Here is a 27525-nt window from a genome sequence, read left to right as displayed (position 1 = left end):
TTTCACGTTTTATAACATTTTTCATTTCTCTCCATGACAGTACATCCTCCCTCCTCCTCTCTTTAATAAATATTACATCCTTTTCTTATCTGTGGATGGCCATGCACAGCAGGGCCCACGTGATGCACGGAGAGAGAGACAGACAGACAGACAGACAGAGAGAGAGAGAGAGAGAGAGACAGAGAGAGAGAGATAAAGAAGAGTGGAGAGGAGAAAAAAAGATGGGAGTGCAGATTTTCACATCATTTTTCATCGGAGGCAAAAAGTCAACAATAATGGACAGAAATGACAGATCCAAACAAAAGAGCTGAGACAGAATGTGAAAAAGAAATAAAAAAAGAAAGAAAGAAGAGAAATAATACTGCAAAACAGATTCCCTTTATCTTTACATGGGCCAACAAATATTTGGTTGGTCCTTTACGTTTTAAAATGTGCGATCCAGTGAAACAAACAAGTCACTAGTAATATTTTAGTTCTATATGGAAGAAAAGAAATGCTATGAAAATGAAATGTTTGATATCAAGTAACATTGAGGAGATCTTTTTCTTTCCTGGTTTGTTTATTTCTACGACTACATTTCTTCTTCATTATTTTCATCATTCTTAGCTTGAGACATTCAAAAATGACTAGAATCACTATAGTTATTATTGCTGAGACCAGTAATCATTTGACATCATTTTGGTCCTCATTGTAACAGCAAACCCGAGCAGCCACCAGGTGACGTCTCAGAGCAGACAGAGCAGACAGCACTTAGCACTTCAGTCATTGGGAATAATAAATACTGTGATGGTCCTTACAAACAACTCAAATAAAACCCAAAAAGCTTCTTAAAGGAGGAGTGGGAGTGTCTCAGATGTCAAATGAAATCTGGTGTTGAAATGCTCCTTTCTTGTTTCAGCAGGCATTCGTCAGAGGAAGTGGAGCCCACACTTCCTGTTCCAGTGAGTGGATGAAATGTTGCAGGTCAGTTTTATGAGTGGAGGAAGTGGAAGGTGTGAGACAGCCGACCTGTTTCCACACGTTAACATACAGATGACTTGCAGCTGTATACGTTCATTACTGCAGGGCTCCTCAAGGAGGCGGGTGCTGCCATCAGTTCCTGCCCCTGCATGTCCCACATGTGGGGGAGTTTTTTGTTTATTTGTGGAGTCGAGTATCACAGACAGTGTTGCTCCAGCAGCAGAGGTACAGCTCATCCCTCAGACACCGGCTCTGTGAGTGTGTTGGTGGGTTGATCCTGGTGCACCTCTGGAACCACGATGCCCAGGTGGAGCTTCTCTAAAGACTGCTTCATCTGGGTGATCAATGTGTTTGGGTGAGGGTGGAGAATTCAGGTCAGATATACTGGATTACATGATGAAGCCTTTATTGTCATTGCATACTATGAAACACGTTCACACTGTCACCACGTTCACACCGTCACCATGCAAACACGTTCACACTGTCACCACGGTCACACTGTCAACCTACAAACACGTTCACACTGTCACCACGGTCACACTGTCAACCTACAAACACGTTCACACTGTCACCACGTTCACACTGTCACCACGTTCACACTGTCACCACGTTCACACCGTCAACCTACAAACACGTTCACACTGTCACCACGTTCACACCGTCACTGTGCAAACACATTCACACTGTCACCACGTTCACACCGTCAACCTACAAACACGTTCACACTGTCACCCTACAAACACGTTCACACTGTCACCACGTTCACACTGTCACCACGTTCACACTGTAACCCTACAAACACGTTCACACTGTCACCACGTTCACACCGTCAACCTACAAACACGTTCACACTGTCACCCTACAAACACGTTCACACTGTCACCACGTTCACACTGTCACCCTACAAACACGTTCACACCGTCAACCTACAAACACGTTCACACCGTCACCACATTCACACCATCACCCTACAAACACGTTCACACCGTCACCACGTTCACACCGTCACCGTGCAAACATGTTCACACTGTCACCACATTCACACCGTCACCGTGCAAACACGTTCACACTGTCACCACGTTCACACCGTCACCGTGCAAACACGTTCACACTGTCACCACGTTCACACCGTCACTATGCAAACACGTTCACACTGTCACCACGTTCACACGGTCACTGTACAAACACGTTCACACTGTCACCACGTTCACACCGTCACCATGCAAACACGTTCACACTGTCACCACGTTCACACCGTCACCGCACAAACACGTTCACAGCGTCACCGTCACAGTTTAACAACATACATCATGTGTGTGTGTGTGTGTGTGTGTGATACTTGCCTGGTCCAGAAGTGTGACGGTGGACTGCAGGATCTGCTGCCACTTACTGAGCTGAGCCTGGTGAAACTGCCTCTGGAGCTGCAGGACCTGCGCCCACTCTCCGGCCGTCTGAGGCAGTGGACTGAAGAGAGGGGAGGGTCATGGTTCATGGTTCATGGTCATGTTAAAATGATATTTCAGTAAATTGACCTCAACAAATGACCGTTTGCTATAAAATGTTTTTGTTGTGTGTAATAATTTGGAACAGTGCATTTCCAGTTTTTTATTTTTGAAAAAGGTTTGTTCAGTAACATCCAGATTATACGGTTGATGAAAATGATGCCGACGGTCATTTACATCAACTATTTAGGAAAATCTAATATCATTTGCATAATCATTTTGGAACAAAGTCAAACTCATTCACTTTCTTTGCAGGTGACTGTGGATACCCAGTAAGTGGTGGCTACTCGCGCTTATTTCAGAACATAACTTCATTGTGTGTCACAGCCAGGCAACAATGTTATGGAGCATGTTGTGGTGGGCGGAGCTGACATACAGTGGTAGGCAGGTACATCACAGAGCCACACACACACACAAGCAACGACCCACTCTCACAGTTAGAGTGTTTAATTTAAATAATAATCCAAACCAATGTAAAATGTTGTTAGTGCTCCGCTGGTGTCACGTGTGGTAGAGTGAGTGCACGTCTGAAGCAGACATGACAGATGTGTCTGATGATTTATTATTACTTCATTATTACTCAGTTCATGAGTAATAATATCATTTTATTCTCTCCCTGAGTTGTTGCTCAACAGTGTTTAAAGTCTGGTTCTGTCACAACGGCTTTGTTTTAGTTTGTGTGTGTAAGCAACAGCATGTGAGGAACACATGTGCAACGTATTCAAACTGCATGGTAGTAAATATTTCAGCAGTGTGAAATGTTAACTGCCATCACTATAGCTGCTGATAATAATAATAATAATAATAGTAATAGAAATAATGGCTGTATTTGCAGAGAGCCATTATTGATGCCCAGATCCCACAAGAGTCCATAAAGCTGAGCCTAAACACCAATTAACACCATGATCCCACCGGCTGAGGGTGAAGATGACAGAGTGGAAAGCAACGCAGCGTGTTTACCTGTCAGCAAGAGAATAGGAGTGCCACGTCTCCAGTGTATGAGCTGCTCTTTCCAGAGCGTACAGCTTGTAGAACAGCAGCATGTTGAGAGCCACCAGCACCACCAGACTGACAGGAAGAGAGAGAGAGATTTGAAATTAACGACAATAATGAAGCTTCACTAAAGCAAAACTCAGATTCACAGACCAGCACTTTTTTACAGGAAAAATCCACTGAACATTAATATGTCATTAAGTGTGAGGGTCAGGGCCCACATGCATGTATTCTTCTTAAATGAGGATGTTTTCCACTGATCTCAACTACAACTACAACTACAAAGAGAAGTGTTCTTTGAAGAAGAGAACGTTTTTAAAACAGTGTTCAGGTGTCTCAGACTGATGCCAAGCAAACCTCAGGACACAATTCACAACAGCAAGAGAATCTTCAGAGGATCCAAGTGAAGGAGTTGGAGCCTGGCGTGAGCATGCACAAGCTAAACCACACCCACATCCACTGTGCATGAACTGAAGTTTACACCTGATTCACACGCAAATGGTACAAAACATAAACAATCTTTTTCTTTGTTGCATTGAAAAGGTTTTCAGTTAATGCAGCATTGTTTCAGGAAATGTCTTCATCCACATGAAAGCCCCCAAAATGACTCTTAATGCTGGAGTGCATCTGCCGACCTGCACACGCATGTGAACACAGCATGTGAACTGTAGACAGCTTCCAACCAGAGGTTTAAAGTTTAGTGGAGAAGTTGGTCTAAGATAATATTGTGATTGTTCTTCTAAGACATGATCAAGTATTTAAACGACTTCATGGAGAGTTTTTTATTATTATGTCTTATGTTATTACAAACACTAAAGTTACTGTAAAATCCGCCAGTTTGCTTCACATTCTATCTGAGCAGCCTCTGATCTAGTGTGAAGGTGGGTTGCCAGTTCAAATCCAGGGACTGGTCATGGAATGGGTTGCCCCCTCCAGAGGTTCACTATCCCTAATATCTGTGTGCAAAAATGCAGAACTGTAATTTTAATTTTAAATTTAAATTTATTATTATAGTATTTGGATTTTTCCTGTAATGTTTGACCGCTACAGTTCATACGTAAACATTCAAAACCTTTTATACGAACCTGATACCGATCCTGTGCACAAGAAGTATTGCAGAAAGGAGGGAGAATAAGAGAAAAAGCAAAGAGACGCATTGTGAGGCTGTGAGTTTGCAGAAGATTGATATCCAGCATGTCTGGATGACTGAAGGCAGCAGAAAGCAAATATCAATCTTTAGGCATCTCATGATTTGATTAGATTCTGAGGACTTCGATTTAATGATAGAATTACATCAGATCTTTTTGATGTGTTTTGTGATTATGGATGTAAAATCAGATTCACTAACACTTAACACAGAATTCATTCACTGCAGTGGTAATTGTTTGTTTTTTTATTCCCTATTCATTTTTATGCTTTGATTCATTATGTTAAAAACAAGAAAAAAGAACGACCAAGTGCCGCCACCCCATTTCAGAACGATACAATCACACCAGTGATTAGATGATCCACCATATTACAGGACATAGAGAGAGACGCACTGTGCTACTAAACATGCTTTTGTGTGTGGACTTGATGAATGATTTCTTTTCAAAGAGGAGAGACAATCAGAGAATCTCTGTGTAGAAATGTGTAAAAGGACGGAATGAATAAGAGCATTTAGATTCTATGATCCATCCACAGTGAAACATACAACGACTGGAAGGGAGGCTCAGAGCAGTGATTCAAAGGGTCCTCTGCTATTTATGAACTCAGAGAGTGCACACAGTGTACATTTGAACTTACATAAAGCTGACAATGAGGAGGATGGTGGAAATACTGTTGTGTCCTCCGCCATGTGAACGCTCCCCCAGCCTCAAATACTGACCACCTAAAAAATTAAAATTTAGAGATTAGGGCTTCACACACACACACACATATATATATATATATATATATATATATACACACACACACACACACACATATATATATACATATATACATACATATACACATATATACACACATATACATATATATACACATACATATACACATATATATATATACATATATATACACACACATGTATATTTTACACACACACACACAGATATACATATATATATATATATATATATATATATACACACATATACACACGGGCAGGACTAGATAAGCGTTTGCTTCTCCCGCTTTCCCTCCCGGTTATGTGTATTGTGTGAACTACACTAAGATGACGTGTGATGATGAGTGATCTAACTGACATGACCGAAATAAACATATAACAATAAACACACACACATGTGACATGTGTGTATATATATACACGTGTGTGTGTGTGTGTGGCTTTCATTGACCTGGGCCTACATCAGTAGCAAATGAGATGGATGTTTTTATACACCTGATTCCATTTAAATTTAAACGTTTGATGTTTTTTTTTATTTCAAGGCTTGGAAAGTTCCATGGAGCCATTTTATGTTCAAGGATCAAAAGTAGCTACAAATCTAATCAGTAGATGGCAGTAAATGACATGACAGATCAGGCCTTTTTGGCTTGGTGGTCACATGACCCAAAGCATCACTTGACTTACCAGTTTCTCTTCTTTCCCTCGCCTCTCCAACTCCTCTATCCCCTCGCTCTCCTGTAGCCACACCCGCTCCATCTCGCCGAGAGCAGGTGCGTTTGCGGCGGCGCAGACCTGGCGGCGTCTTGACACCTTCGGCCCTGACTGCGTCACCTGTGGTCATCACTGAAACTTCAGACTGCAGCAGTGTCTCCAGCTTACACACCTCTCCCTCTGCACCAAGCAAAGTAAAGAGATGGAGGGATTAAACCACACACGCCACCATGCCCACCGTGTGTATGTGTATGTGTATGTTTTGTATGCACTGTATGGATTCTGTTTATCTTTTCATTATGTTTTGACGTCTTGTTGTTGTCGACTTTGATATCAACCATGTCACGCTTCTGCAGTTTCACTCACACTTTGCTCGAGTAGGTGAGACTGGTTTATTCAGGGTTATGCTGCGAGGTGCACCATGTGACTCACCCATATGTCTGTAGTACTCCTCAACACCACTCCACGTGTTCTTCTCAATCAGTGCTTTCACCAGACTCCACGGCTGCTTCCGGTAACAGATTTCAGAGGAAACTCTGAAGAATAAAAAGACTTGTGCTTCATTATATTGTGGAGCTGTTTACAGCTGTATTTACCAGCTGCTCATTAACACCATCATCTACACCAGTATTTACATAGACTAGGGCTGGGCAATAAATCAATATCTAGAGGATGGTGTAGTGATCAGCACTCTTGCCTTTGCAGCAACAAAACTTCACAACTCCCTTGATCCTTTGATCTTTTTACTTTCTAGGTTCTAGTTTCTCTACGACAGGAAACTGAACACCTTTGGTTTGTGAGCAAAACAAAAAAGGTTTTGTTGATAAAACAGCATGGGACGACTGAGCTACTCAGTCTAATTCTGTGGTGTCACATCCACGTGCTTTAGACCAATGAGAACATAAACCTACCTTAAGCGGCTCTTGTGCTTGTTGATGGAGGTGAGGCAGTATCTATGGACGGTGTAGAAGTAGTCCTGGTATGGGATACCTGAGGTGATGACCTCAGAGTCCACTACATAGCACTCTCCTCGTGCACTGCTCTTATACAACGTCTAGAAGTATAACGAATAATATGTCAGCAGTTATTTAATATGCACATGAACTATATGTTGTAGTTATATCTTAAATACATTCTTAGTCCAGTTAGTTTTAGCACTGGAATCATAACTAAAAACAATATATGTCATAATTCAAAGGTCTGATAGTTCTTGCAAAATAAATCTGGAAAGAAGGTTCCACGAAAGCTCAGGCTGAGTAATCAAAGTAAGATGCTCAAGTGTGCAAAGAAAAGAGAATTACAACAGATACCAAATAATACTAATCGAGGTGTTTCTGTAGAGTTAACTACCGTTAAATGAGCATGAGTTCCAAACCACAAAGGCCTATGTTGTCTAGAACTAACCTGCGTTTCCACCACAGGGGCAGTCTTGGGGCCAAGGGGGTTGTTGAGAGCTATGGTGTAGCTGAGCACACGGGTGGTATTCCCACTGCTGCTGTCCTGCTGCCATTCACCAACGATCAGATCTGAAAGACACACGTGAGTCGAGACAGAGCAGGATACAAGGAGAAGGTGAGAATGTATGTGTGGCTTCATTTAAACTACACAAGAAGAATATCAAGGAATTATGGCCATCCAGTACGCCTGAAAAAGACAAGTATAAATATTTGATAGCACAACATTATTGACAGAAAACAATGGGCTACTCCGGGTTTGGGGTTAGTCATCACATTCTGCTCCACGAATGACTGAAAGATGAATAAATCACAAGGACTGCATCGTGCATGTTTAAGTCACTTTTAATCAACTTACCAGTAAAGTGGCGCTGAGAGAAAAGGTGCTGGATGAAGTGTGTGTCAGCAGAGAACAGCAGGTCGTGAAGCTTGTCCACACTCATGCGGACCACACAGTTGATGTTCAGTCGTCCACTCAGGTCTGCACAGAAGGACTCCACTTCACCTTAAGGACGGCAAGAGCACATTTAAGACGGCGCTACATCCAGGTTGGTTTTTTGAAAACAAGATTATGAAGGCGACACTGATGGCGGGGGGGGGGGGGGGGGGGGGGGGGATCTGAGTTATGGAGGTCTACTGACAAACATTAGCTGGTTGTCATGGTTTCTGCAGAATGAGCCAGTCTACCGTCTCACAAGAAACCACCTGTTTCTTCTCTGTGCTGTTAGAATGTTGAACTCTTGAACTCTGAGGACACAATGGTGGCAGAACTTTCCCCCAACCCGACCTTAAAATGTGTCTATGTGTAAGCTTCTGCACTTTAGACTGAAATGACTGTGAAGAGACTTTCTTTAAACTTTATTATTTCATTGTTCTGCACCACTTTATTTCTAGATAACTGGTGGGACTGTGAGAAAAGTCAAATAAGGAAGTTTCACAGAACAGAACTTTCTAACTGCATATCACTGCACACAGACGTGGCAAACTGAACAACAACAGAAACTCAACTGTGTGTGTTGAGAAAAAATACCTTCCTCAATTTCAAGAGGGTTTTTTAGATTTCCTAGTTCTGTTGGAAACATTAGTACAGTCAGTCAGACAGACAGTCAGTCAGTCAGTCAGACAGACAGACAGACACAGTCAGACAGACAGACAGACAGACAGTCAGTCAGACAGACAGTCAGTCAGTCAGACAGTCAGACAGACAGACACAGTCAGTCAGACAGACAGTCAGTCAGTCAGTCAGACAGACAGACAGACAGACAGTCAGTCAGTCAGTCAGACAGACAGTCAGACAGACACAGTCAGTCAGACAGTCAGTCAGTCAGACAGACAGACAGACAGACAGACACAGTCAGACAGACAGACAGACAGACAGTCAGTCAGACAGACAGACAGTCAGTCAGTCAGACAGTCAGACAGACAGACACAGTCAGTCAGACAGACAGTCAGTCAGACAGACAGACAGACAGACAGACAGACAGTCAGTCAGTCAGACAGACAGTCAGACAGACACAGTCAGTCAGACAGTCAGACAGAAAGACAGTCAGTCAATCAGACAGTCAGACAGACACAGTCAGTCAGTCAGTCAGACAGACAGACAGTCAGTCAATCAGACAGACAGTCAGTCAGTCAGACAGACAGAAAGACAGTCAGTCAGATAGACAGACAGACAGACAGTCAGTCAGACAGACAGTCAGTCAGTCAGACAGTCAGACAGACAGACACAGTCAGTCAGACAGACAGTCAGTCAGTCAGTCAGTCAGACAGACAGACAGACAGACAGAAAGACAGTCAGTCAATCAGACAGTCAGACAGACACAGTCAGTCAGTCAGTCAGACAGACAGTCAGTCAATCAGACAGACAGTCAGTCAGTCAGACAGACACAGTCAGTCAGTCAGTCAGACAGACAGTCAGTCAATCAGACAGACAGTCAGTCAGTCAGACAGACAGACAGACAGAAAGACAGTCAGTCAGATAGACAGACAGACAGTCAGTCAGACAGACAGACAGTCAGTCAGACAGACAGTCAGTCAGACAGCGCCCGGCTCGAACTATAATTTTACAAAAAAACATTACAATGTCTCCTGTGCAGACTGTTCATCGTCCATCATGGACAGTTGACACTTCCTTCAGGTTAAGCAGCTTATGAAGTGTCTAGTGTTGGTTTGTAGCAGTGGAGACGTCCTCGCTGCTGAGCTACGGAGCTGCGGAGCTACAGATCTGCAGAGCTGCAGAGCTACAGAGCTACAGAGCTACAGAGCTAGAGCTGCAGAGCTGCAGAGCTTCGGGGATTCACAGACACAGAAAGGACGCAGAGATTCACCCAAAAACCTTGTGAATAAGAGTCTGACTGTCCATTTACCACCATTTTAGTACTTTTAGAGCCATGATGTATTGTTGCTGTCAAGACTGCATGTAGTGTAACGTACATAAATAACACGGCGTGTCCTTCAGTGGAACTGTCTCTGACTGAGCCGTGGACACACAGAACACTAGAATCTTACTTACTGTTGTTGAGGAAGCAAAAAGAAACTCTGAGAGTTCATTACAATGACATTCAGACTTTAACATGATGTTTTTCCTTGACTCACTCTCTTCTTGCGTGTCAGACGAGTTGCTGGGGTCAGTGGGCAGTTCCTCGTCATTGGTAACGTCCAGTGAGGACAGGTTTCCCAGCCGAGCGGTTGGTGGTGGAAGCATTTGATTGGCTGACTCAGACAGGCTGTCGCCGCCCTCTTCTATATACTGATGCAGAGAGAGAGAGAGAGAGAGAGAGAGAGAGAATCATTCCATTCTCAGACAACTTGAGATGAAAGAGGCTTCATGTGGGCAGACACTGTTCCGGACAGACAGTCCATGTGGGACAATGTTGGTCCAAGTTCATGAAGTAATCAAACACAGGACCTCTAATAGAACTGATGCAAACGAGAGAAACACTCACAAATGAAGCAGCAGCAGAGGCCAGGGCAGAGGCTGACACGGAAGCACTGGGGGCAGTGGTGGTTGGTAATACACTCTGGGAGCTGGGGGGGCTGGGTTCAAGTGGGTCAGAGCTGAGTCTACGTCCAGACGCAGAAGGCACCTCTATGGGCAGACAGGAGGCGGAAGAGAACGAAGACGAGCCCCCGAGGTTAGTGGCAGAGGAAGGGCTGGCGGGACGACAGGGCACCAGCGGAGGGGGAGAGCTGCCTGTAGAGGGAACCGACACCGAGCTCAGGTCGAGCAGATCTGTGACCAACACTGACTCGTCACATGGCCTGAAGAATCAAGGGAGAGGAAGTGTCAATGAATGAATGAATGAATGAATGAATGAGACACAAACAATGCTGGAATCCAAGTACACAAACATTTCAGTCCGATGAAAGCCAAGAAGACACAGGAGCAAATGATCACTGAGCACTCGTTGTATCACAGCCTCATCACAACAAGACAACCTTTCACCTCTGTGACGTTGGACTGATGATATGTAACCTAGTATAGTGAATGTGTGTGTGCTGGAAAAATGTCATGGAAACATTGATTTGTCAAAAACTATAGACAGGAAGTTGCTAACTGAAGGACAAGGATGAACACAGTCACAAGTCACACACTGCAGCTTTAAGTTAACAGCTGTAAACACATTACAAACACTCACAGCAGGCCGTTCATGTGCTCGGCAATGGGGGAGACATAGTCATCGTCTTCACTGGTAAGGCCCAGCTCAGTGCCGTAACACTGGTGCACGATGTGCCACAGCTCTTTAGGGGACAACGACTGTGACAATGAAGAGAAGATCACATTAAAACTTGTCATTGACTTGAAATATACGTAGAGTTCCTCAGATCTGTCATTTATGCATTTATGTACAGTTTAGTGCATGTACATGTACATGTACAGTTTATTATATCACAGAGTGTTGTTTTTGGTGGCTCTGTCTGTCTGTCTGTCTGTCTGTCTGTCTGTCTGTCCGTCTGTCCGTCTGTCCGTCTGTGCACTTGCCAACATGACCACCAGAGGCCGCCAGAGGCTTGTTGTGTGAGTGTGAGTGTGGTGAAGTCTGCCACTGCTGACTGCCTTGTTTAGTTTGGAGTTAGTTTAAATGATTAATGCAGGATTTCTTGTTCCAGTGTAATTTGTGAAAAGGGAAAGGTAAACATGAACTGGAACATCTTGCAATATCTAGTGGATGTGTCCATTAGAAGGTGTTTTGACCGTTGTGTTACTGTTAAATCTATAAATCTATAAATCGTCACTCACAACCGGGATTAATAAAGTATTCTCATTCTGATTCTGAACATCTGGGGAATATGTGCTGATCGGACAGCAAGAGGAAATAACTGTGCAAACTCTTTACATGACTCTTGGTCGCTTTGGTGATTGAGGAAGTGAAAGAGTACGTAAGAGTCAAGCCTACAACGTTAATGTGGGGTAATAACGTCTGTCCTGTGTGTTCAAATCACATGTGGTGAGTGCTTTACAGGTCTGAATCGGATCTGTCCTCAGATGTGATCACAGAATGCACATTCAGTGGTGATTTGAGAAGGCATGTGACCACATTCCTGAGCTGTGTGAACGCAATCTGTCCTCAGGACACAATCGAGACCGTCTCCTCAGCTGACAAGAGCATGGAGCATTGTGTAAGCGTTTCATTAGGGACGCACCGACATCAACACCAGAATGGGGTCCTGCGTCCAACGTGCACTCATATTTGCATTCCTAAAACTTTCTACACAAGTGAGCTGGACAGTTGTGCTGCAATAACTAGACGTGTCACAACGTCTTTGCAATTCAATCATTTGGAAATGACAAATATAAAAAATATCTAAATATTAAAGAACACACACGTCAACATATATTAGTGTTGTCAACGTTAACGCGTTCATTTTGGCGATTGATTTAAATAATTTGACTCAGCAGAGGATGAAGGGCTGAAAGAAGTCATTGGCTCTTATAATCTCACGTCGAGAGGAACCATCGTGTCAAGAATACACACTTTGTATGAGGATGAGAGACGAACACGGCGGAGGAACATGCTCGAGCAGGACACCACTGGACTTCTGTTTGCACTAACTGTGAGGAAAACTGTGCCGAGGCATGTGCTAACCAGTCTGTGGATGTTGCAAATCAAGGAAAATCATTCATTAAATGATTATCAGTTTATCAAACCTGTGTGAGGTCATCTCCTGCTTATTAACACTGTATTCTATTCTATTCTATTCTTTTCTTAACTACTAGCCATGAGTCAACAGTCAACAGCATAAACCACCAGGACGGCATGAAAGGAGGCTGTACCTTGTCCAACAGTGCATTCTGCCACAGACGGAAAATCATCATGAAGCTGCGATCCCTGGCTCCAAAAGACGTGAGGAAATGCTGAGAGGAGGAACATCAGTGTGAGGGAAGGAAGGAAGGAAGGAAGAGAGATGGGAGAATTAGAGGATTGTTTGCTTTGTCAGTCAGTGGAGACGTTGAGTCAGCTCGTTTCACAGTGCTTCACCAGCAAAGACACATTTCACAGTCTTAGCAGCAGCTGAGAACTTAAAGCTGCAGTGCGTAACCTTTGGTGATTTTTGCGGTTATTATTTGATCTTTTTGAACATTAACTATGGAACATTGTTAGTTCATATGTTTTAATCTGACTGGATTTATTTTTATGTACATTTGTCAACTTCCTGTCTACAGTTGTGATGGGTATGTGAGCACATAAGTATGTTCCCATTACATTTAGTAACTATATACTCACTGATGACATCACAACAACAATAAAAAAAAGATGATATTTGGTTTGTAAGTTCTCGGTCTCTACCATCACATATGGAAGTCCCATTTAATGACTTCAGTATATCTCAGCAACATCTTAAGAGATCAGGATCAGTGTGTCAGACAGTAACGGCCACCAGCAGGTATCCAGTGGATCATTTCAGGTGCCGCGATGTAAAATGCACATGACAAAGTTTTTAAGCATACAGGCGGAAATTAGCCTCGAGCTAAAACTTGGCATATTTACATTTGAATGTTTTATAGAGCATTTGACTATAACATTGGTTTGCATTTATTTAAAAGTGACACACTACAGTTTTAAACTGTACAGGATATAGAGGGTGATCTCAGGTCTTCAAAAACATCTCCACTAGGCCTCAGAGGTGTGTATGAGTCCCACCTTCTCATTGTCAGTGCAAATCTGGATGGCATTTGGGATGAGCTTAGCCGTCTTCTCCTTCGTCATCGAGGTCACATCTCTCAACAGGATAGTGATCTGCACAGAAAAGGAAAGACATTCACTGTGTGTATCATAATCTCACCAAGGACCCGAGTCGGACTAAAATGACTGATTATCAGATTGCAGATGTCAACAGGGTTCGTGTGTGTGTGTGTGTGTGTGTGTGTGCATGACATACAGTGGTTTCCCAACGGAAGATGTTACTGTAGAAACACAGCCAATTCTCTGACAGATAAAGACGGCCCTGAAGCAGGATGTCCTTCTGCAAAGCACAAGAGTAATCTGGGGAAAAAGGCAAGAAAACAAGAGGTCAGCCGACTGAAAAACACATGATCTGAGTTTAAAACATACAATATTTATGTTTTTCATGTATTCTGATTCGGCCTAGATACTAGAATGACTGTATAAGGGGCTGTTTAATGAGATATTGCTGCTACAACTCTCTGTCATTTCTGCTGGGACAGCGTGTCTCACACGTGCTGTGTGAACGCTCTCATTGGTGAACATGGACGCCAAAATGAAAATGCAGCCGAAACACATCCAGTGTGAACCAGGCCTAAAGAATAATTCAACAACTCCAGAGATTTGATCTTCTTGAGTGTGTTTGGTGACACAAGTGCAGCCGACTCACCCACTATGAGTCGCTCTGTGTCAGGAAGTTTCTTAAAGAGTTTACGGAAATCTTCATTCCGCTGTTTGTATGTGGGACTGAGAACCTGAGGATGAGGAGAGGAGAAACAACGGAGAACATGGTGAATTCCAACTGTAGAGGAGAGGAGGAGAGACAGCACAACTATTATAGCAACAAGCAATGGGTAGACACACACACACACACACACACACACACACGCACATGCACACACACACACACATGCACACACACACACACACACACACAGATGTGCACTTACATTGTACCAGCTCTGCATTTTCTGTAAAGTAAAGAACAGAAGATTTGGTCGTGTTATATGAGGTGTTACAGTTTTCAAAACTATCAGCACGTCTGCATTTGAACAGGTTGCGTGTCACTGAGCAGCTATAATGAACACGATATTGAAAGCAAAGAAAAGTCAGTCGTTTCATAACCTGCTAACCCTGTGGGTTCAGCTCTGGTGGTGTAGTGTTAACTGACATTTAAACATTATAAAAAGCATTCTTACACAAAATGATCCTGAAATAAGACCTTAGTGTCATGTAACAGAGTGAGTAAGTGAGTGTGTGTGTGAGTGAGTGAGTGAGTGAGTGATCATCCTGTACTTTATCTGGCACAAAGGAAGAAAATGCTTCACCTTAAAACACCAATGTAGGTTTCAAGCTTACAACTTATTTTGATGGTTCATCAACTTCAAACTGTAACTGTATTGGAACTTGTATTATGTTGTAACTTCTTGTTTCAGGTTGATGCCACTAAAAGAATTACAAATGAACTTTACAGCACAGTTTTGTCCGGTTTTGGAGTTTGTTTTTGTGTCTAATATCTTAAAAAAAAGAAAACAATGGAATCATATTTGCATGTTGTGCTGCTGCACCTGGTCTGAAGACACGGTGACATGTACATTAGAGTTCACAGTTCACCAGTATGGTCACCATGTTACCATTTATTTCTGATAAACAACACAGTTTGGCAGCTGTAGGGGAACCCTGCGTTCACCTCCCTGTGGCTGCATGTTTACACAAAGCCCAGGAGCAGCGAGTATTCTGAGTTACCTTGGCATTGCGGCTGAAGGGGCGAGAAGCAAGTGGGTATGCAGATGTGAGGGAGGAGGCTGAGGATATGGAGGGCAGGGGGCTATCTGAACCTCCACCTCCTCCAGTAGTGCACTTATCGCCTCCTCCCTCATTCTCACTGGCCCTGCCGCCGCCGCCACCAAGGACCCTGCGCCGCAGGGAGGGAGAGCTGCCAGGAGTGCTGCGAGGTGAGTTACTGGCTGTGCTATAGACAGACAAGACACAGTGACATATTTAGCTCAGGGGAGAATAGCATTGCTAAACATCACTCTGACATAACTGCCTGGTAATAAACAGAGAACGATCAGCTCAGACCAATGTTTATATTCTAAAAGATGATCACAACCATATTTTGGTCATCACATCATTGTCATAATCTCAGGGACTTAAAAGAAGTATTCAAACATTTCACATAAATAGAAAGAAAACCAGAATTAATCATATTTATAATAGAAACACAGACATTTTATACCAATAAAATCCATCTACACCTCCTATATCATTTCTGTAAGTTTGTCTTTTACACACATGTTTCTGAAACACTTCCATCTGGATCATGGTCATTTTACATTCTCACTAACACTAAATGGACACTTGTTCAGCCTCTTGTCCTCTTCAACGTCATCTACTGCTGCCAAAGCGTTTACATCTAACATCCAGGTCAGGGACTGAAAATGGTTTTATTTACACCAAAACACAGTTTCCATGGTTGCACCAAAGTCCTCTGAAAACTACCTGGTGAAAGAAAACAACAACTTGCAGGAACTTATAACTCTATAACTATCTAACTATACTTATAACTATCTGAGCGGATCAAAATCAGATATAGCTACAGTTAAGTTTAATGAATCCAAACAAAACCAGTTGAACACTTCATTGAGTAACTTTAAGACCAACCTGACCCACACATACACTACCACTCATTTGCTTATAAAAGGTCAAGTGTGTAGGATTTAGATGGAATAAAAGAAACTTCAGAATATTTGTCATTTATTTGTTATAGCTAGTTATGGCTCGTTGGTAATGCATCAGCATAAACAGTAAATGGAATATCACAAGGTTTTCTGGACCAAAGGACTAATCAAGAAAATAACAAGTGATCATGGAAATAATAGTTAGATTCAGTCCTACGGCCATGTAAGGAGAGCTTGATGTTGCCTTCACCTGGACAAAGACAAACATGGAATAAGCACTAATTAGAGAACATGTAAAGCTTTGTTACCATGTATCTCCTAATTCGATGATATAATCCTATTTGTTGATGTCATGTAATCGTGCTGCGCTCTCTAGCACGTAAACACAACAATAAATGGAATATTCTATGAGCAGTTGTATGCAACACCATACATTTTAATGTTGTTGTTGATCTTATTAAGTCTACGTTTGTCTTCATGGACTTAGGCTTTGTCCTTGTGGACTGTTTTGAGCAATACTATCAGGCCTAAATGAGGGAGCATTTGTGTATATACAGCAACAGCACAGGGCAGACAGGGGCAAGACACATTTATCCCATCAAACTGTAGTAGTATTTCTTAGAATATACTAAATAGAATTCACTTCTAAAAACATTTCCTGGAGCTTCTTTATACCTGTTTCCAATTGTCTCACACAGTTGTCTTGATTAGTTGAGTAATTGATCGTCAGGAAATTATGAAAATGTTGACCAGTGCTCAAATGTCTTGTTTTCTCCACAAACCAAAATGACTCAGTTTTAATCATTTCTAAGAAAAAACAACACTCATGTCAATTAATCACTTACAAAATGAGTTGACGATTAATTTAGTGATGATTGATAATTGATTTATCACTTAAAAGTTGCAGCCTTACATAAGCAACTCACTTCCTCTGTGCTTCAGAGGCATAGATGGAAACACTGCTATATTTATCACATTTAACATATAATATTGGTTTATCTATTCAGAATAAGATTAGGTCTTAAAAGGACAACAGAAATAGTCAGAAACATAATTCAATGCAGAAATGTTTCTCGTCCTTGAAAATAATATGAAAAGAATGGAAACGCTGCTCAATCATGATTAGGTAGAGGTCACTGGCTAAAAATAGAAACTTCAACAAACCACATCAACACATCTGGACACATCTGCAGTGGTATAAGCAGGAGGAGGAGGAGGAGGAGGAGTTATGGATCTCTGATAAAAGCCAGGAGATTATGCAAGGCTGGTGTCCATGAAATGATGGGGGAGTGGGGGGGGGGGGGGGGTGATTGTGGACAAGTGTCACCGGCTGAGGACAGACTGGATGATGAACGTAAACAACAAGAACCACAAGAACAACAATGTCGCTGCACGTAACCTGCACACCTGTCCAATCCAGACAAAAACACCCAGGAACAGCGCGTGACGACCGGGTTACAAAACACACGAGCGGACACTGCTGATGCCACTTACTCGAACATGAGGCGTTGGTGCAATCTAGCGTCAATATAGCACTCTCCAGCGCGCGCGCGCGCGTGCGTGTGTGTGTGTGTCTACAGCCAACTAACGCTTAAAAGGAGGGGGGGGGGGGTTATGTCCGCCTGGTTTCCCTCGGTTATCGCCTTGGAAACGCGTCCATCGTCCATCGTCCACCGCCCCGGGCGTCAGATGATATTTAGATGCCCAAACACCTCGCAGCAGGGTACCGGACACACCGCTGCAGCCTTCACCGAACACAGGACCCGGTAACGGACTCCAGTCCCTGGGTCCGTTCGTAATCCCTTTAGCATCAGCAAACAGCGGGTGGGAGGGACTAAGTGAGGGAGGCGGCTCCATGTGCAGAGGCCTCGCCTTTAAAGTGAATCACGTGCTGGACTGATTCACATTAGCTACATTAGCGTCAAAGGATTTCACCTCAATTATAAAAAAGAGGGAGTAAATTAAGAAAAAACAACACACACACACACACACACAGGGTTTGCTTAAGCATCTTAGTACAGGGTGTGTTATGGGGGGGGGGGGGGGGGCTCCATTTTGAATGAATCAAATGCCATTCTGGTGTAATTTAACAGGTTGTTAGATACTTAACTTTACCTAGAGAAGTAAGCAAAGGCACATTCAATAACAAGTCCTCCTTCAACTATATATATATATACACATACATATATGTGTATATATATATATATATACGTATATATATATATACACATATATATGTATATATATATATATATATATATACGTATATATATATATACACATATATATGTATATATATATATATATATATATATATATATATATATATATATATATACACATACATACATACTATACTGACCCAGTGTCAGTATAGTATAGTGTCCTCATAATGTATTAGTTTCTTGGCATTGTGCTCAATACTCAATCGACATGTAAGAGTGCATAGTTAACTTGTATGTGAATTATTCACACTTTGTCCCGTCCTGTGTGCAAAGACCTTTAACACGATGCATACGTTCACGTCTCCAAATGTCTCCAATAACAGTCGCGAGTCACTTTTTTTTTTTAAAGCGTTGATAGCAAAATATAGCAAGTTAGCAAGACTGCTTGCCAGATGACTAGTGGGACAGGAAGTCAGACACCATAACAACTTTGAAAGCCTAATTTTCAGAATAAAAGCTGATGTTTCATAATAAGAAATTTGTTTTTATTTTTGCAATCATTTGGGGCAATAATCGTAAGTTTTGATCAATTGTATAGCCCTATTTCAGCTTTACTACTAAAAAAAAATGATATTCCATTTATGCAAAGCAAGCAAAGGCACAAATCTGTGATTAAAAAATGTGCCAAAATCCAACTAAATCCAGACTTTGTGACATTGTAGTAAATTAAAATTCTCAATCAGAATACGACACCCAGATAATGTGACTTGGGAGTCGAGCTGCAACTGCACATGTACCTTCAATTGGACCACAATCAAACTTAAGCTGGCCCAGGAACTCTACACATGTGCTTGGCTAATGTCTGGAAAATGAAGAAGAAGCTGGTACACAGAAGAAGAGCGACCAATAGCGTCAGCAACAAAAAGATGAAGAAATGCAGGCAGGTACATTTTCTGGACTGACGACCAGACCAAATTAGCTCTAAGTACTGGATAGTCGGAAGACCTGGAATGGCACGCAACACACTACCAACTAGCAGCATGTTAAACCAGGAAACTGTGGACACACTTAATAAATTCACTCCCTTTTTCCGGCACAAGCTCGGGTCGGGTGGTTGAGTTATTCTTGTCACTACCACTTTTCATCACCGTCCATTTTGTATTTATTTGTCTTTAGCACACACTTTCTCCTGTGTTCTGTGCCTCCACTGCATTTATTGGCATGGGAAGAAGAGATATGGCTAAATTGTAAGCTTCTGGGTGCTACTGAAGTAAAGGCAGTCTTCCATGAATGAATTCGTGCAATGTGCGTCCCCAGCATGTTGAATTTGTCAGTGTTTGCACTTCTTAAGTCGTGTAGTAAGGCTTTACTGATACTGAGTGGATTTGAAATTTGATACATCTTTAAATCACACCTAAGTTTAAGAACATATACACAAAATACCATCTGTACATGTTGGAGAAAATATGGTGAATTAGAAGCAGAACCATGCTCATATCTTTTAGAAATGTCACAAAATACAAAACATAATGTCCTGCAAAAGGTACTGGGATATAATATACCCATGAACTGTAAGACTCAATACTCATCTAACCTTAATAAAGGAATTATACATCTACTATGAATAGCCAGTAAAAAAGCTAAGGAGAACAAAAATGGGAAAAACGTACTGATGGACATGATATGATGATCCTGGAGGACTGACAGATTTAAGAATCTGAAAAAGATCGAAGAACTCTCCTTGTTGTGTTGTTTTTTCCTTTTTTACATTGTTCTTCTATTGTTTGTTGAATGAAAACAATAAAAACTAAAAGAATATTTAAGATGATATAGACAATACTAACAAAAAGGCACATAACCATCGATACAGCGCCGACAGAATCACCCTCTGCTTGCCCTCTGTAGCCCACTGCAGTGGCGTCCTCAACCTTCTCTGATTGGACTCACATGACATCATCAGACCAAGAGCCCACTCCCATTGGCTGAGGATGATGTCATGATTCACAGGAAGGATAAACGGTGCATAATCCCGCCTCTAGCTCTGTGACCCAGCTCTATTTTCCCTCAGTATCGCCTTCTTTGTTTATACTATCCTTAACCCAGTTGTTTTGCTTATTTGAAGAGGTCAGCTATGCCAAAAGCATACACTGCTCTCTGTAACACCAATTGTATTATGTGTATTTTTTTTAACCCACATTACTTTGGTCCTTGATATAACTCAGCGGGAACAGGATTTTAACCATGCAATCTGTACTCACAAGATTTATCCAGTAGTTAATCGAAACAACATCTTGTTCCAAAATAGCCAACCTCAAGTGGCATTTGAGAAATGTGGAGCGGGAGGATACGTGTTAGAAGCAAGGTCTTTTCATTCTCTACCAACATGCACAAGTGAGAGGTTAAGGGTTCCAGTCAGTCATTAAAGGCAAATCTGGTCTCAGCAGGCTTGAATGCAAATGAACTGAGATTTCACAGTGCTATAAGCGCTGAATACTCATGACACAGTTAAACACAGAGCTGACAGTGTCAACACTCCTCTCCTTTGCCTTTGAAGTCCATGTGGTACTGCTGCTCTAATACAAGTGAGCTCATCTTTACAGAGAGGGCCTTTGCACTGGATGAAGGAAGAAACAAAAGCAGTGTTGGGCCCTTTGAGCACAAAAAGAACAGATCACATATATGCACACTAACACTTTCTTGCATTATTTCTTTCATTCTAATGTTTTTAATATTTGGGGTGAATCCTACACACTAACCTGCAGCTGTCCCACTCAGAGTCTCTGCTGAACAGGCTCCTGAGACACCAACGAGAGCGGCGGCTGGGAGAAGGACTACGAGACCACGAGCAAGAAGGTGGCAGGAGGAGGTCCTGTGAAGGGCTGCCCTTACCTTGCTCTTCCCCCTCAATTTGGATGTCAGTAGAGGGGGAGGGGCTTCGGCGTAGAAAGGTGACCTTCTCCACATCGTCCTTGATAACAATTTGTGGCGTTTTACCCCGCCTAGGACTGCAACCTTGATGTTCTTCGTTTCGTTTTTTAGTACTGGTCCTGCTGAGGTGAGATCGGCTGTGGCGACTGAAGCGTGACAGTCTGGGACTAGGTGAGCGAGACCAGGACTCTGTATCTGATGATGGCGGGAAGACGGTCAGTTTTGGGACAGGGATAGGCTGAGTCAGATCGACAACTTCTGGTCCCATGGGAGAGGACATAGTCATCTTAAAAAACTTTCAGGGGGTTAATTTCCTCTTTTAGTTTGTTGCATCTTTAAAGTTGATCGATGACAGCTTGGTTTGACATCGTTAGGTAAAAACACCAGATATTCCCCTCAGGACAAAAAAACACATCTGGCTTGATATGTAACAAATAAGTTGCCATTTTCTCAGGAAATGCTCGTTAAAAATGTATGTCAACCAGGCAACTGGTAAATCCACAGAATAGTTAATGAGAGAGGTTTAGTTGTCTGTTCATCATCAGTGCAGCATGAAGAAAGAAGAGAGAGAGTCAGATAATGCAACAGGACTTCTCTTTACCAACTGTCCAGGGTGTGACCCCGCCTATCGCCCTATGTCAGATGAGATTGGCACAGCACCCCCCCGCGACCCTCTGGTGGAGGATAAAGCGGTAGATGATGGATGGATGGATGGATGGACTCCAATGTCCAGTCAGCACGTTTTGGCTAACAGTGACTTAATGGCTTGTGATTCCTTTTCTATGTTTAGTTCATGAGTCTCATCCCTTCCTCCTCAGCACTACTTGCCCTGTGCCCAGTGTTACACTTTCTTCAGTACTCCTTCCCTTCCTTTGGTACTTCAGTCTTGAGTGGGATCATAATCAAGCTCATCTTCGCAAAAGTTGAAGTCTCAGACAAAAACAGACTTCTATCTGGAAGTTTCTACCTGGAGTGGAAAGAGCAGAAACTTTGAAAAAGAAAAGATCGGCCTACATTTGACTACCATTTTATATCTTTCCTTGAAATATTGATCTTTTCCCACAAAGACAAGACTAGAGTTATTTTTGTCTGCCTTTTGACACTGTATGCGCTGCTAGTTGTGGGAATATGAGGTTTCATATGACAAAGCTGATGGTTTCGAATGAAATACTATTTCCATTAGAAGGCAAATCAATAGAATGCATTTATGATGGTGTAGTTCATGGTATTAGCCTGCAAAACCACTTTTTTCGAAATTTAGTGTCATAATTTAATATTTTCTCCCTTCAAGTAACTCAAAAATAGCCAAAACTGTGTGGACATTGTACCGGCAGCATAGCCAGTAACGGGCCTGGGTGGACCAGTGCCACACACATTACTCACTGGCCCATCCAGCCATCTCCAGTTAAAGAAACATATTGTTACAAAAGGGAAATGTTAGAAAGAGATAAATATAAACATCATTTATGAACTTGATCTGTGTTTAATTGAAACAATGTATGGGGAATGTAAATGGTGTTGCTTTGGTTCACAGGCACGATAGTTGGCCTTTCCGTGTTAACGCATTACTTCAAAAGAGTTGATGAAGAAGATACATGGCCACCACCGGCACCTCCATAGACCGAGCCGACCCAGCCCACTTCAGACACGTTAGCTCACAAGAAGGTGTCCGGCAGCCCCGGCCACTTGCTCCATGCTGTCCTCTCCTGGTCAGGCTGGTGCGGGTTTAGTCCGACAGCATTTGCTGTTATTCATGATCTGTCCGATGGTACTGACGCCGCAACGGCTGTAATGAATGCATGCGACACGAGGGATATCACATATCTGATATCCCTCGTGCATTTATTACAGCAATTGCAGCTTCAGTGCCATCGGACAGATCATGAATAACAGCTGCTTACGTGTTTGTTATTTGTGACTTGGTAGTGAAGCTGCAATGATGCAGGAACGTTGTCTGATGCATCTCATGCAGCATGTTAGTTAAAACATCATCTGCTGTTTAGGTTTACGTTTATTTACTGCGTAGTGCCATACAATGATTCAGTTCCGTGCGCTGCTGGTTCCAAAGGCCTGAAGACTGCATACAGCCTACATAGACAGCTTTGTTCATTGAATATGAATTTACATATACACACACATATACATATATATATATATATATATATATATATATATATATGCATACACACACATACATATATTAATATTCTAAGACAAAATGCTCCGCCCACCTTTGTCCTGCTGCATTGGACAGACAAAAGTAGTGCAATCTGTGTTCACGTGAAAACTGCCTCAGGTTTGAGAGAAAACACAAGTGTTCCAACCAAGTGCTAACTGCCAAGTTGACCCTAGAACGGACTAGGGAGACAAACTAACTCACTATCAAACACCTTCTTACAAACACAACACACTCCTATTGTCACTGAATGCTACCAAGGTCAGAACTACATGGAAACATACTGCAAATCCATAGAAATGGCTCAAGCCCGTGGGCCAGTGTGTGCTGTGCTGTGCTGTGTTTGAACAACAACAATCTTGTCCAGACACACTAATCCACCACAAACACAACAGTTGTCTTCAATGCCAAAGATGGTGTAGTGTGAACAGTTGATTGTGTGATGAACATCGAAGATGACCGTGTGTGTGTGTGTGTGTGTGTGTGTGTCTGTCACACAAAGACACAAACGTTGTTGTTTGAACCAAAGACACAAACAACACAGAAACGTCCACAACCCGTTGAGACTCAAAGTTGGAGCTCCTACCTCCCGTTGGATGAGATTCCTCCGCTTCTGTTATCTTGCTCGGCCTCATAAACCAGCCGAGCAACGGTCCGTGACGCGATGTTAAAATCCACTTTTTCACAGGAACACATCAACATTATTACACGCGTGAAGCATCTGTGGCTGCGGCTAACCGTTAGCTTTGAACCAACTTTGCTAGCGTTACCCCCGAGGTCCCGACAGCGAAGGCCGGCGGCTCACGAACAAGATGACGCTCAAGCTACAAGCGGATAAAGGGCGACACTGGCGACACTGGCGCCTCTCGTCAAACACACGGTGTTCATGTTAATAACACGTTCATTTGGAAACGACAGCGAACTCGGTTTAAACTCGGCAGACAATACGATTAATGAACCTCAAAAGCAGCGAAGTCAGTCAGTCGGATCACTTCACCCTGAGCGCGTGAAGGAGGGGACATTACGACAAGACTCCTCGTCAAAAAGACAATATCCCTCCAAACTGTAACCTAAGAAAAGGCTCAATCTAGCGACACTTGGCAGAAACGCGTCTTAGTAATGATATCAAAGTTTATTTTTCGCATTTAAATTGAAACAACCACCGGCAATACAAGACGGACACCCCTCAGACAAACTTTGTAGTACAGTCCAGGAAAATAACTGTCCACCAGCTGAGAGCTGTGATATCACAACAGAGCAGCTGTTATCACTCTTTACGCCTAAACTTGTGCATTTGACTCACAAACGGTGTCAGATCTGGACCTAAAACGTGGGTTTTTCTTGTTTTATTGCAAAGACAATCGAATGAAATGAAGCGATGGACACGGTTTAGCTATAGTGTCAACATGAGGGCAACTCAACAGGTTCTCTCACTACGTCACGAACAAGTTCAGCTAAAGCCACGGATTTAGCTTATTTCCAGAGTTCATTTGAAGGGAGTTGTGATGCACACACAACGTGGACGTTGGTACAGAGCCATTGCGCCCCCTTGTGTTTAATATGATTTTTTGCAGACAGTATTTGTAACCTAAATTGCTATGAAAGTAAATGTGAATGTTGTTATTCTGTGAGGCATGGTCATATTCATCTCACCTGACATTGCCTCATGAGAGATGCAGCCTCTGAGATACTGGGTCACCTTGTGTCAAAGCTGGGAACAAAATGACAGACACTGATGAGACATTTTCAATTTAAATGATGTGTAAATGTTTATCAGACAGCGTCTGACTGACTGACTGACGGAAATGGCATCAAATGTATAACTGTAACTAACAACTATTTTCATTACTGGTTTATTGTGTGTTTCCTAAAACAATCAACAAAATCATTTGAACATTTCAGATCATTTTTGTTGAATAGTAAAACCTGTACAGTAAAGTAAAACTCTTACCTCTTTCTTAAAAGAGTTAACAATGCTTCTGTTGATCAAATAATCTAACTTAAATACTACTAATAATAATAATATTACATTTATTTGTACAGCACTTTCCATCAAAGTGCTTTACAGTAAATCAATAAAAACACACAAACGGTAAACAGATACATAATGCTGACTGAATGATCATTCAGGTTTTGTAGATTCAATAATTGTAATGATTCTCATAAAGTTTCACTTTTACTGTATCTTTGAAGACATGTGAGTCGATATCCTGACACCGAAAGAATAACAACAAATAAAATGTCAAACCATAGAAGCAGTGTCAAACATCATATAACCCCAAAACATCTTGTTAAATTCAAAATAAATGTGTCTTTACCTGACATTCAGTTTGAATCTTCCGCCAGCCGTTGCTTGTGTGTCCTTTAAAACGATGTCCGAGCATCACAATGATTTGGCAGTTTTCCATTGTCTATGGTGTCGCAGGCATCGTCTTTCTCTTTCTCTTTCTCCTCCTCCTCACTTCTCAGCATCCTGATATCAACACTTCACAAAGGACTCAGGTCTGTGTTATACAGCTGTAGCAACTGCTCTGCCTTACACAGCGTTGTGTTGCTAAGTGTCGCTGGCTGCTGAATCAGGGACTGGAAACTCAATCTGTGCTAAAAATAAAAGAAAACATCACCAGCATTAACCCGAGAAAGGAGGCGTATATATACGCGTGTAGGGTCGTAGGTGCAGACCACTATGCACAGGGTTTATCATAAGTCAACATTTGCTGAAACCAAACCCAAGGTCTTTTTTTCACCCTCTTTTAACACGCGTGTCATTTACATCACGACTCAAGCTGATCGTCACTGATCTTTATCATTCACAAGGTTAAACGAGCCAAGGACCATTAGAAGAGCTCAGTGCTGTCATGTGACATGTGTCATGTGACATGACAGCATCCATGACCTCCAACAGTGTGAACATACAAACATGCACATGTTCACGTACATAGACAGAAATATACTAACTTACACAATCTGCATAAACATAATCAAACGAAACATCGTTGAAACGCATGCGACACGTGTTTTTATCACGTTTTTTACCTGATTTTCATCAAAAAGAGCTGGACAAACCACTCTGGTCTCCATGTGCAGGCGTCAGTGACACCATGGAGTATTATATTCATATATATATACACATGGTGTATTATCAGGTATCAATTACCACCGGGACATTTACATCTCGCATGTGTTTCATTTAAATGTTATTCATGGGATGTATAATCTCTGAGCTCCATAGAGTATGACTTACTTAAGTACGTTAGCATGTAGTAGCGTCTGAGGACAAGATACTTAAGTAAAAAAGTTGTTTTTCTTATTGTTTGTTTCATGTACAGCTGTGCAGGGACAACATGCACATTTATGTTCAATAAATGTTTACCTTAACATACTTGAACCTATATCAGCTGACCATATGAAGACAAACACATGCATGTGCACTGCTCATTAGTGAGACCCACTGTACACTGGCCATTTCTCAATACCCCGAGTATGCAAGCATGTACTTGTATACGACTGGAGTACGGGAGTACACAAGTACAGAGAAGTATGGATACTGAGAAATGGCCAGTTTGTCTTCTTCTTCTTTCTTGTTATTTTGTCAAGTCGTTCCACACACTTAATAAACTTAAACATAGAAACTTCATTCAAAGTTCAAAATGTTCAGTTAAATTAGGACATAACCAAAATATTGAATATGTCTCATTTAAATGAAACGAAACACATTTCAGATACTTTTGGTCCTACAAACTTCAGCGTAAAACTTAGTTCGTTTACAAAAAGCGTAACTGACGCTACGTGTGAGACAGAAACAAATCCTTTAATGACGGATGTGAGAAACACGTTTTACCAACCATATCATTTATTTGACAGGGAGAACTTCCAGTATGGGCAGAGCCATGTGAAGAC

General features: G+C 42.1%; 1 protein-coding gene across 4 annotated transcripts; it reads right to left on the bottom strand.

Moving 5' to 3' along the window:
- Positions 1-26238, bottom strand: gramd1a (GRAM domain containing 1A). 4 transcript variants are annotated; one of them, XM_058647229.1, is made up of 21 exons: positions 25944-26238; positions 25279-25336; positions 21278-22416; positions 15422-15647; positions 14626-14646; positions 14346-14430; positions 13893-13996; positions 13655-13750; positions 12787-12867; positions 11150-11268; positions 10457-10772; positions 10107-10260; positions 7870-8016; positions 7462-7583; positions 6969-7111; positions 6490-6593; positions 6031-6237; positions 5241-5325; positions 3423-3530; positions 2304-2424; positions 1-1294 (listed from the first exon to the last, which is right to left on the bottom strand). In XM_058647229.1, the coding sequence occupies exons 3-21, from the start codon at positions 21733-21735 to the stop codon at positions 1193-1195; spliced, it is 2799 nt and encodes a 932-aa protein (XP_058503212.1). In that variant the 5' UTR covers positions 21736-22416; positions 25279-25336; positions 25944-26238; the 3' UTR covers positions 1-1192. The 4 variants fall into 4 exon arrangements, with proteins under 4 accessions (XP_058503212.1, XP_058503213.1, XP_058503214.1 ...); XM_058647230.1 differs by lacking the exons at positions 25279-25336; positions 25944-26238 and adding an exon at positions 24212-24330; XM_058647231.1 differs by lacking the exons at positions 21278-22416; positions 25279-25336; positions 25944-26238 and adding an exon at positions 24212-25164.
- Positions 26239-27525: the final 1287 nt, after the last annotated feature.

The sequence above is a fragment of the Solea solea genome, chromosome 13 (genome assembly GCF_958295425.1).
Source record: "Solea solea chromosome 13, fSolSol10.1, whole genome shotgun sequence".
NCBI lineage: Eukaryota > Metazoa > Chordata > Actinopteri > Pleuronectiformes > Soleidae > Solea > Solea solea.
The sequence above is the reverse complement of the archived record's forward strand: the minus strand, read 5'-3'. Positions and strand labels throughout refer to the sequence as shown.

Bases quoted from the DNA above. Each gene is read 5' to 3' on its own strand.
- gramd1a (XM_058647229.1), bottom strand. From the start codon at position 21,735: ATGACTATGTCCTCTCCCATGGGACCAGAAGTTGTCGATCTGACTCAG. The intron at 15,648-21,277 runs GTTAGTGTGTAG...GTCTGTCTATAG, and splicing joins TCTGAGTGGGACAGCTGCAG to CACAGCCAGTAACTCACCTC. The intron at 14,431-14,625 runs GTAAGTGCACAT...CCTCATCCTCAG, and splicing joins AAATGCAGAGCTGGTACAAT to GTTCTCAGTCCCACATACAA.